The 11243-nt window shown below is 34.2% G+C and overlaps 1 protein-coding gene across 1 annotated transcript; it reads left to right on the top strand.

Moving 5' to 3' along the window:
• Nucleotides 1–2446: 2446 nt before the first annotated feature.
• LOC107018181 (ubiquitin-conjugating enzyme E2 variant 1B) lies at nt 2447–10755 on the top strand. The gene is made up of 5 exons (XM_015218590.1): nt 2447–2742; nt 4603–4742; nt 9856–9981; nt 10062–10188; nt 10485–10755. Exons 1-5 carry the CDS (start codon nt 2700–2702, stop codon nt 10541–10543), a joined length of 495 nt encoding a protein of 164 aa, XP_015074076.1. The 5' UTR covers nt 2447–2699; the 3' UTR covers nt 10544–10755.
• Nucleotides 10756–11243: the final 488 nt, after the last annotated feature.

The following is an 11243-nucleotide window of genomic DNA, read 5'->3' as shown; positions in this document are numbered from 1 at the left end:
TATATATATATATATATATATATATATATATATATTATGAATTAGTTAAATCACTTGTGATCATGTAGTTGTAGGTATCGAATTCTTTTTTCTTTTTCTTTTTTTTAGTAGTTGAGAAAGGAAAAATAGAAATAAGACATATGTACACATAAAGATAGATTGTCTTTTCATTTGAAAGCAATTTTTTGTTGGTCTAATTTCACTTTCATATCCTTCTTTTAGATTGCAAATCATCTATGCATTCAAAAAATAAAATATTACATCAAATCATTCTAATTTTAAAATTGGGAAGTCACTGCTGGCATAATCGATCGGTACTTAAGTAGCGTCTCAATGAGAGTTTTTTCCCCTCCACAATAATGTAATACCAAAACTAGTAAAAGAGAACGAACTTCATCCACTTGGACGAAATCCATGTCCCCCTACCCAGACGTACTCTGACCAAACTTTGAAAAACTTCGAGATTATCGAGTTTCTCAAAAGTTGAAGGGTCAAAAGCTTAATCAAGTCCCCTAGATGGTGAAGTTGTAGTCGACTGTTAACCAAAATCGAGTTATTTACATGAGGAATAGAGAAAATTGCTAAAAAAAACTGAACAATTATATAATATTAGCCTTATGTACCAAGTTGTAAAAATAAGTAAATTCCAAACAATTTCGTTACTATAATTACAAAGTGCTAAAATTAGGTTCTTTTTACATTTTTTTCCAGCTTATTGCTTATCTATAACTAGATGAAATAAAGCAAAATTTTGTGTAATTAGATGTACTTATTTGTAAAGGAATGAACTGTATGTCCTTTATAATATCTTATAAATATATAATATATATAGCATGTACGAATCATAGAGGATTAATATATATTTTTGAAAGATGAACAAGTCTTTTATATTACTCTATCAATATAAAATATATATCATATAAAAAATAAATCATTACAAAGCCAAATAGGTGTTGACCACCTATTTTCAAAAAATTTAAAAACACCACTGCTTAATATTGACATTATAATATGTTTAGATAATCCAAACATGTTGGGATGTAATTTAATGAAGAGCTTGCATGTGTAAATGAGTTTATTAAATTCATTACTAAATAGTTAGAAATGAACTTTTAGTTTTTGATACGTTTTTATTCTTATATTGTGTGTATATTTTTTCTTTTTAAATTAATATCTTTGGATGAATATAGATTTCATCTCTATGAGATGAAAATCGCATATTCAAAAGTTGAGTTATTTCACTATTTCAAATCACGAGATAAAATTACATGTTCAAATGAATATTTTTTTTATTTGAATAAGTTTTAATCATTAAGGTCTTGAATATAGTCTTAATATAATTAAAAGATTTTTTACGTGGATAATTTTCATCACCTTACATTTTCCAAATCACCGGGCATCACTATTAACTATCTTTGACATTACAATTACCACCAACATTATTAATTATCATTACTGATGTCAATCACATGCTATCACCATCGGCGGAGCCAGAATTTTTAATAAGAGAGTTCAAAATTCGTAGAAATAGACACACAAAGTAGTCGAAGGGGGTCGACATCTACTATATATACATAAAATATTATTTTACCCATATATAAATAATATAACTTTCCGTCGAAGGAGGTTCGGATGAAACCCCTTGTACCAAGGTGGCTTCGCCCCTGGCCATCACCATCACATTTGCAATCACAACCACTATCAGCAACCAACACTACTGCGAATCAATATTGTCCGTCGTTACCACACCTATCATCTCCATCATTATAACAATGTTCACTGCACCACTATATATCAACCACAATCACTATGACCGATCTCTACTACCAACCACTTTTACCATCATATTATCAGCAATCCACATTTTTCATAATATCATACAACAATTTATTAACATCAAACGTTTCAACATTACAACCAACACTATTAATAGCCATCATCACACCAATTACTGCAACACTAACTATCTCTGCTATTACAACTATCACTATCACCATTACTAACTACTAACAATGACAGAACAAATTTTTTCACTAAATAGTCTAAACCACGAAGAACACACAAAAAAGTTGAAGAAGGTTCAACATCTATGTTTACAAATAAAGAAGGCATTATGTATATTCACATATTTTAATAAAAATGATCTTTAACGTTCCGTATTCAAATCTAAAATCAATGCATTTAATCACTCAGACACACATTTAAATTCAAACGTTGCGATCATTTATAGAAAATGTTTTGATATTATCAAAATATTAAAAAAAAAAAAGACGAGACTTGAAATCCCAAATCAAAGTTGGGTGGCTAGTTTAACAATTTACTTGAGGAGTCAAATTTTGCTCTTTTCACTTAACCAAACAAAAAAAGTTCAAGCCGTGAATCGGTGAGTGTGACACTAAAAATGATGGAACATATTATTATCATCAATTCATTTCCTCTTTAGTTTGATCTTTTTTTCCCCTTTTTACCTAAAATCTTATCCTCAAAGCTTTGTCAAATTGTATTAGTAGTTGTAAACTTCACACAGTGAATAGTAGTTAGTGTACCATACAGCTGCATTCTTGATTTAGGGAGTTGGGACCAACATTTTATTGCCCTTTCCCCCTATTTCTCACTTTCTCTTTCTTGTTGCCTCTTTCATAGGTATACCCTTTTGGTTTTTCACCTCAAAGAACCTTTCTTTACTGTTGTATTTCTGAATGTTGCCAGAAATGGGGTCAGAAGGATCATCAAGGGTTGTAGGTAAGCATCAAAATCTTGGAAAAAGATTGGATTTTTATTTTCAGTTCAAGTTTGGGGTTGTAGATCTTTGTATAACTCTTTTGGCTTGTTGTTCAAAAGGGGTCTTTTATTTTTTTTGGATTCATGGGGTTAACAATTTTTGTGCTGTTTAAACTCTTTATGGTATTTGGGAATAGGGTTTCTTTATTGGTTTTGTTCAGATTAGGTTAAGTGAGTTGGCTGATGATTGCTGACATAGAAAGTTTCAATTTTTAGCACTATTGGATGAATTTGGTGTACACTTTTATGGGAAAGTTGAAGTTTTTGTTAACAGAAATGCTTGCCAAATTAAGGTGAAGTTATTAGCTGAATTGATGCAAATTTTGGAAGTTGTGTTTCTATAAGAAACTATTGGTAAGGTTACTACGCTGTTGTAATCTGTAGCTGTGGTTTACTATCTGGGTGGTACATGTCCCGTTACCTTGGGTGTTTGGGGCTTAATCGATTGTGGAGGTCGAGTTTCCTTTCTGACTTGCTACTGCTTCTGTGTGTGTGTTGTTTGTTTGGCTTCTTTTGGAAATTGAAATCTAACTTCAGAGAGAGGTTAATGTATCTGAGATATGGATGGTTAAAAAATGTGGATGTAAAGAAGGGAATATAATTATAAGTTATGACATACCACATTAAAAGATCCATCCCATGTCAACCATAAATATAACCTGTCAGAGATATCGAACCTTCCATACTTGTGAGTGGAAATCCAATTCCATTTTGGAATATTTTCATCAGGGATTGGATCGACCTATGTTGCAGTGGAGGAGAGAAGGCGAACCAACTTTCTTTGGTCGCTTCTCCCGTCTGGTTGAGTAGCTTTCGCTCCTTCCTTCGTACTTTATTATAGTGTAAGCATACTCTGAGAACCCACGATTCTTTCACAAATTATCTTTTTTCGTGAATTCGACATCAGTGATCTATGGCCATCCTTTCTTCTTTCCATTCCTAAAAGGAGTAGTTGGATGATAGGTGCTAAGTTCAGTCTTGGACATCATTCCTTTCTCCTCTAGCTGCTGGTGAGGGTAAATATTTGAATGTGTTGGGTGGGAACTAGTATAAGACAATATGAGGCAAAATGAAGTAGCTATGTAAAAGCAATTGCTTTTATTGTAATTAGAAATAACTAACAGCTACTTTTCATCCATAGCAGAGAAGCTATCAAAATGAATAGAACTAAACACTGACTTACATTTTCTTGATTAGAGTATGGGTGAATGGCTCGAAAAATATTACTTCTGTGGCTCCAAATGAGGAGTAATCTTCTCTAACCCAAGAGTAGAAAATAAGACCTTCATCTATGGAGATGCCCGAGGTTCTAATCTTGGTTCCAATTTGAGTTTTCTGTTTAACTTGCTTGCATCCTTAATTTAATGCTGCTAATTGTGCTAAACACGTAACCAGTTATCTTTATTAGCTTCCTAGAAACAACTACTTTCACGAGAAAGCTGTTGGCGATCTCGCCATTTATATAAGGCTAATGGTAAAAGGAAATATTAAAGTTAGTTTGTTTCTAATTATAGTAAGGTGACATTATTTTTTGGGACGGACTGAAAAGGAATGAGTGCCACATATAATGGGACGGAAGGAGTATTAATTTTCCTTAGACATTCAATGCTACCTCGCAGTGTAATGAAACTTAGCCTAACACTACCCCTTTTGTTGCTCTAAACTGCATAATGCATCATCTGTAATTACAATGACATGACATTGTTCAGTAACTTTGTCTTTATTCTTTTTCAAGGAAGCTGTTCTTAATGCACTACATTCAACATACTATATCAGCATGTTTTGAAATCTTCACCTGATAATATTTGTGTTCATGTCCAGTCCCAAGGAATTTCAGATTATTGGAGGAGCTTGAAAGAGGAGAAAAAGGAATAGGGGATGGAACTGTCAGCTATGGGATGGATGATGCAGATGACGTGTACATGCAGTCATGGACAGGAACTATCATTGGCCCTCCTAATGTAGGCTTGCTTTATCAGTTCTTTCATGTTTGTGCTTGTGACTCCTTTTTTCATATGTTCTTGAAGAGACTGATTGTTTTTCCCAAGGATGCAAGTGACTTTACTACTATATATTTGCACGTAGACATTGTATTTTGGATTTTGGACCTAAATGTTAGGAGGTACAACTCCCATGTTGACATCTAAAGTATGTTATTACTCATTTACAATGGATACTGAATTCTGTCAATTAAGATAGTCAATTGAAATCTTACCACTCAAGTCATAGAACTAACAAGGTAACAACAGTTTTGAATTCTCTTCCATGAAAAACATAAGTCACATTTTTCGGAGTTTACATGTTATAAATCACATGAATCAATTCAAACTGAGTCTAGAATTAACTGAATTACAGTTTTTAGACTTGTATGCATATCTTGGTTATTCTAATAAGCAATAACTGTTAGCTGTACTGGCAGAATTACCGTTACTGCAGTTAAGCTTCATGGTACTTTGTTCTGCTGTTAATGAAAATATGTTTTTTGAATTTGGATGATCTTCAGTTACCTTTGCTGACTATTTGATCATACCTCAATTTAGATTTTGTTACAGACTTGATTTGCAATTCATTTTTGAGATGTCTTTCCCTGGGTATCCTAAAAACAATACTAAGATAACTGAGAGGAAGGGGACTTAGGGCTGATTATGCCATATCCATATGCTAAGTTATTGGAGAAAGTTTATCTGGGTTAACTAGGAAAATAAACTACTGCAGGTCCATTCATTTTGAACAGGATTGTGGCTGCACTAGAAAAAGAATAAAAATTAAGAAGAAAGTATGCCATACAAGTTATTGATAAAAAATATGTTGGCAATGAGTTGTAGGATGAAGAGGCAGAGAGATAACATCCCACTTATGGGATATCAATTTTTGAGTCATAATTATGTGTCATCTGCTAAAGAAAGCATGATATACAACGTGTGCAAAATGTTGTATTTGAGACATTATCATTTAGAATCTGCTTAAAGAGATATGGTGCATGTAATAGTATGTACTAAAATGATTCAGAGTGCAAGAGGAAGGAAGAGGGTAAGCAGTAGAGTAGTAGCAAAAGAACAAGTGGTGGAAAAATAGAGTATAGGAGTGCGTCCTTGAAACAGGATTTTGAATGTGTCTAAATCATTTATTATCTGTTAAAGGAAAAATGATACAGCACATATATTTTAGGACGTCAGAGTCAGCTTTGTTGGTGTATACTATTGCTGACAATATTGTGCGAACTGACAAAACTAGCAAGAGTGGCAACCAAAAGCTTGAGCTATGTAGAAGCAATTTATAGAGTAGGGTTTTAAGATATGTAGAAGTAAGAACGAATATATGCCCTACAAGAATAGTCAGCATAAGGAAAATAAAGTTGAGGTGAATTTTAGATGGGGTTGTAGTGCCTAAATGCAAAAAAAGTTGATACATAGGCTTGCTGTTTGAGGAGAATGGAATTGTAGATGAAGATGTTACACTCGGAATTAAATATGCATGGTTGAAATGGAGAAGTGCTACCAGCGTGTTGTGTGATAAAAGGATGCCTATTTAAGTGAAAGATGTTTTGCAGAACAAATTATAAGACCAACATTTTATATGAGAGTGAGTATTGGGCCACTAAAGTTCAACACATCCACAAGATGAGTGTTACAGGGCTGCGGATCCTAATACAGATATGTGGTAATAAAAGATTAGACAAGATTTAAAAAAACGACCACATTTTCCAGAAGGTGCAAGTAGCACACATTGAGATAAAACAAGTGAAGGTCGCTTAGTTTGGTCGGGTCCTGCCTCATCCTTCATATGCACTAGTCTTTAAATGTCATACCATGGTGAATGAAGGTGTTAAAAAAGGAAAAGTAGGCCTAAAACACATGGAAAGTAATGTCTTGAAAGACCTACAATCTCTTTGAATTTATGCAGACTTACGAAAGATAGAGCATAACAGAAGAAAAAAATATATATAGGCGATAGACACTGGTTGAGAATGGATTTTAGTTCTGTTAGTCCTTATGAGGAAAACAAGGTTTTAGTCATATTTTTCTTGATAAGGTTAAAGTTTAATAGTAAAGGTACCATGATGGTACAAAAGACTGCATCATAAGTAGTCAACACCTAAAACAGCAAAGCACCAATTACAAATTTCCTAACAAATCTAAAAACTCTAAATACTGATCCATACTCTCAATAACATCTTTTACACCAAAAGAACTGACTTTGGGGACAAGTATTTTTTATTCCGGATATAAGTGATGTGAGCCCTTCTATTCTCAAAGCAAGTGTTGTCCTCTCCTTCCGGATGGTCCATAAAATGCATAGAGGGATCAGGGATGGTCCTCCTCAGCTGCTTCTGATTCCTTGTTATCTTCTGCCCTTGCCAAAGGTTTTAGTCATATTAATACATTTAGTTGAGGTCCAATGCTCTCTAGGAGTCTTTTAGCCTAGCAGAGATTTTTTTGCTAGTTGAAAATATAGAGAACTTAAAGTATTTCTATTAATATTATTATTTGTATTTTGTATAAGGCTTGTCTAAGATGAATTTTAATTGGATAAACACGATCAATGAGGATTCATATAGCCAGCCCAACTTGTTTGGGACTGAGACATAGTTGTTATTGTTGTATCATCAAGAGCTATTAGTGATGACTTACGATCCAAGGATGATTTGTAGTTAGTTGACGACATGCTCTTTGCCACTTAATGACTTAACGAGCTAGTTTGCACATGTGGTTTATTCCAGGTGCATCTTTCTGCCACAAGGAACTAAGGACACACTTGGGCCACAAAAACTTTGAAAATGACACTTCGATTTTCATCGAAGGGCTTCAATGTTTGAACTCCACCTTTTTGGTGAACAAGAAGATAGTAGGCACAATACTTTACCATTTCGAGAAAAAACATTCAGTATGGTAAAAAGCAGCATGCATGTCCTTCTATAGATAAAAGGAACTAGAGTAACAAGGATTGGTATTGCAGGAAATAATCTAGAGATTTGCCTGCAGTTTCTGCACTGAAATATGTTTTATTAGTTAGGGTTTAGATAACCAATGAGGGGGTAGATATAGAAGAGCGGGAAACAGTCTAGAGAAGGGGACAAAAAAGAAGAAGAGATAGAGATAGAGAGAGCAAATATAGTTCAGAGTGCAGACTGAAAAACTGGTGGAGAGCGGGATGTTTCTAGATGCTGGCGCAAAGGTATTTCGACATTTCTGATTGCAGCAATGGAGGTGTTTGGTTGTTTTGGATCTTTTTTTGTACTAAAAGTTATTTTCTAAGAAGGTATCATCTGTCCAATTTTTGGCGTTATTGGATTTTTCTGAATTTAATGTTAGTGTTCTTCTTCTCTGATATCTGCTTTTATGAAAGTTGAGTTACCACAAAAAAAAGAGAAAGAAAAAGACGATCAAAGTAGACATGATACATAAGTCCTGCATTTGTGTTGTTTATCACTATATCAGTGTCTGATGTGTGTGACATAGGTACGAGTACTTCATGTGAATGCTTGTAGTAACAGAGGTGTTTGGTTGTTTTGGATCTTTTTTTTTGTTGTACTACATGTAACATTCTTAGGAGGTGTCATCTGTCCAATTTTTAGAGCTATTGGATTTTTCTGAATTTATTGTTAGTGTTATTCTTCTCTGATTTCTGCTTTTATGAATGTTTGAGTTACCACAAAAGAAAAGAGAAAGAAAAAGACGAACAAAGTAGACATGTTATCTAAGTCCTTCTGCCTGCATTTGTGTTGATCTATCAGTATATCAGTGTCTGCTGAGTGTGACGTTGGTATGATTACTTCATGTGAATTCTTGTCATTAAAAGTAGCAAGAATTGAGTGTACAGGTATTGACAGTTTGCACTCTCATGTGTTCATATATACTCATCCTTCCATTATAACACTTCATATACATACCTCCTTCATCTCTTTGGATAAGAAACTATTATGAAAATATTACACATCTTATATCACTTTAGTTTCAGTTCATCCCCTTGATACTGTACCCAACACATTCAACCTCGTCAAAAAGCCAATATTGTCTTATTGGAATAAAAAGTGAACTGCTGTATGGTCATACTTATTAGTTCAGCTGCTTATGGAAACCTATGTTACATGAATTTGTTTACAGATGCATGCATACCTTCCAGTATGGGTAATCACATCTTTTTTTTTGGCCATTTTAGTGTACAACGACTCCTAATTTTTAGTTTATGTGGAAGAATTTAAGGAGGTATTACTGCCCATATTCACTGCCCATATTGCATTTGTTTTACACGGGTGCATAAAAAAGTAAATGAACGATCAATGCAGTATGGCTGAAAATCTTAAAATGAAAGTAGAACTATAGAATGACAATGAAGTAACTGCCTCCAGCTATGGATAACTTGATTTTCAACCACCATGTGTGATGATAGAAACAAGATGTCAGCATTAGGTGGGTGGGAATCATATATTTATGTAATTAAAAAAAATTGATTTTGTTAGTAAACACAAGTTGGCCGTTGACAAAATACGGTGGACCTTAATTCTCACTTGGGTTATTTAGCATTCTTTGAATCAAATATGGTCTTTTGTAAATGAAAATTATCCTTCTGTAGTTGTTAGAAACCGCTCTAGAGGTCTTAATGGAGTTGACTCAATATTAGAATCAAGACAACCGTCTTTCTATCAAATGTGCCTTAGTTTGTATTTGTTTAGGATATAATTAAATAATAAAAGTGTGGCCATTGACGGCTTAAGATTATAGATGAAATGGTTACACTTCAACATGGTATTAGAACCAGGCCCATTTCAATTCTTTGTTCACCAATGTTCCCCCATATTTTATCGTCCATGCTTCAGTTAACGAGGTCTGGGAGTGCGGGGAGTGTTAAGAATCCCCCATCAGATATGACATGAGTAATTGGTCTTCTTAAATGATTTTGGGCAATCCTCTCCTCCGGAGCTTGCTTTTGGAGCTGAGTTAAACCCAAAATCCATTTCTTTACCGTATTCAATTTGTTTTTGCAAGACTGACAAAATAATTGCTTGCTACTCATGCCGACTTTGACCGTAAGGAAAGCAAAAATTTCTGTGATAATGACATGTAATGTTGACAGACTGTACACGAAGGGCGCATCTATCAGCTGAAACTATTTTGTGGAAAGGAGTATCCGGATCAGCCACCTGGTGTAAGGTTCCAGTCCAGGATTAACATGAGCTGCGTAAATTATGAAACTGGTGTGGTAAGTACCACATACTTTCTTTCCGACTTTATTAGGTTTCATATTAACAAAGTACGCTTACGCGTGAGAAAGTTTCTCAGGTAGAACCAAGTCATTTCCCCATGCTTGCTGACTGGAAGAGGGAAAACACAATGGAGGATATACTGATGCAGTTGAAAAAGGAAATGACGTCTCCCCAAAATCGAAAACTAGCTCAGCCTTCTGATGGTGAGTCTTTACTAGGTTGATCAATATAAAAGAACTTCTAGTACTTCTCATTTTTATTATTATCTCTTGTTCTATATAATATTGCCTTGAGTTGAGCGTCTGTAGAAAGCAATCTCTCTACCTTTGAGGTAGGGGTAAGGTCTACATACACTCTACCATCTCCAGACTCCACTTTGTGGCTATATGGCTCCCTCAGTCTCGATACGAGCAATTACAGTAATGTAGAGCGTTGTTAGATCAAATAGCACGTTGAGAACAAAATTACGATATCAATGAAGACTACTTTCTTTTGCCAGGCAATGAAGAAGGCCGGGTGGATCAAAAAGGCCTAGTTGTGAAATGCTGCATTATGTAAGTTTGATAAAATACTGAAAGATAATAATGTTGTATATAACCTTAAAAGAATACGTAGACGATTCTGGAGTATCGTAGCATGTATAACTATGTGTATGTTTTGTATTTCTTATTGAATCCTCCTTAAATTATGGGATGGATTGATGTTTAATAACAATTATCCAACACTCTGAATAAGGCTAACTATAGTTTTCATATTTATGATTTGCTGAATTTTGGTCTAATTTGTTTGAGAATTACAAATGATTGTCCTCTTAGGTTATGGAAGAACAATATTCATGTGATTTCAAGTAAACTTAGTCATAAGTTACGGTCGTTTGGTTAGGTTCAAGTTATTTCGGAATAAGTTATCCTACTATGTATATGAGCTTAACTTATCTTATTACTATGGTAGAAATAGTTTAAGGACTACATAATATCTCCAGTTAAACGCAGGATAATATAATTTGCTTTTATTTCGAAATTATTATACCTTATATCTCACATCAAATGACACGTAAATATTTATATTGAGTTGTAGGAGTAACCACCTCCCCAACCCCACCTCACCCCCACCCAACCCAACAAATCAAAACGCAACAAAAGATGCCCATGTGCATTGTATAACCTAAGGTCCATTAAAAAGGGAAAATGCTTCTTATCATTATTAATTTCATAATTAGGGATCAGACTCGAGACATTTAACTAAAGATCGAGTGTTT

This window comes from Solanum pennellii, chromosome 4 (assembly GCF_001406875.1).
Source record: "Solanum pennellii chromosome 4, SPENNV200".
Classification (NCBI taxonomy): domain Eukaryota; kingdom Viridiplantae; phylum Streptophyta; class Magnoliopsida; order Solanales; family Solanaceae; genus Solanum; species Solanum pennellii.
Note: the sequence above shows the minus strand (reverse complement) of the source record. Positions and strands in the feature narration are given on the sequence as shown.

Coding starts and splice junctions, on each gene's coding strand:
- LOC107018181 (XM_015218590.1), top strand. CDS start 2,700: ATGTTGCCAGAAATGGGGTCAGAAGGATCATCAAGGGTTGTAG. Junction 4,743..9,855: donor CTATCATTGGCCCTCCTAAT/GTAGGCTTGCTT, acceptor TAATGTTGACAG/ACTGTACACGAAGGGCGCAT. Junction 9,982..10,061: donor TAAATTATGAAACTGGTGTG/GTAAGTACCACA, acceptor AAAGTTTCTCAG/GTAGAACCAAGTCATTTCCC.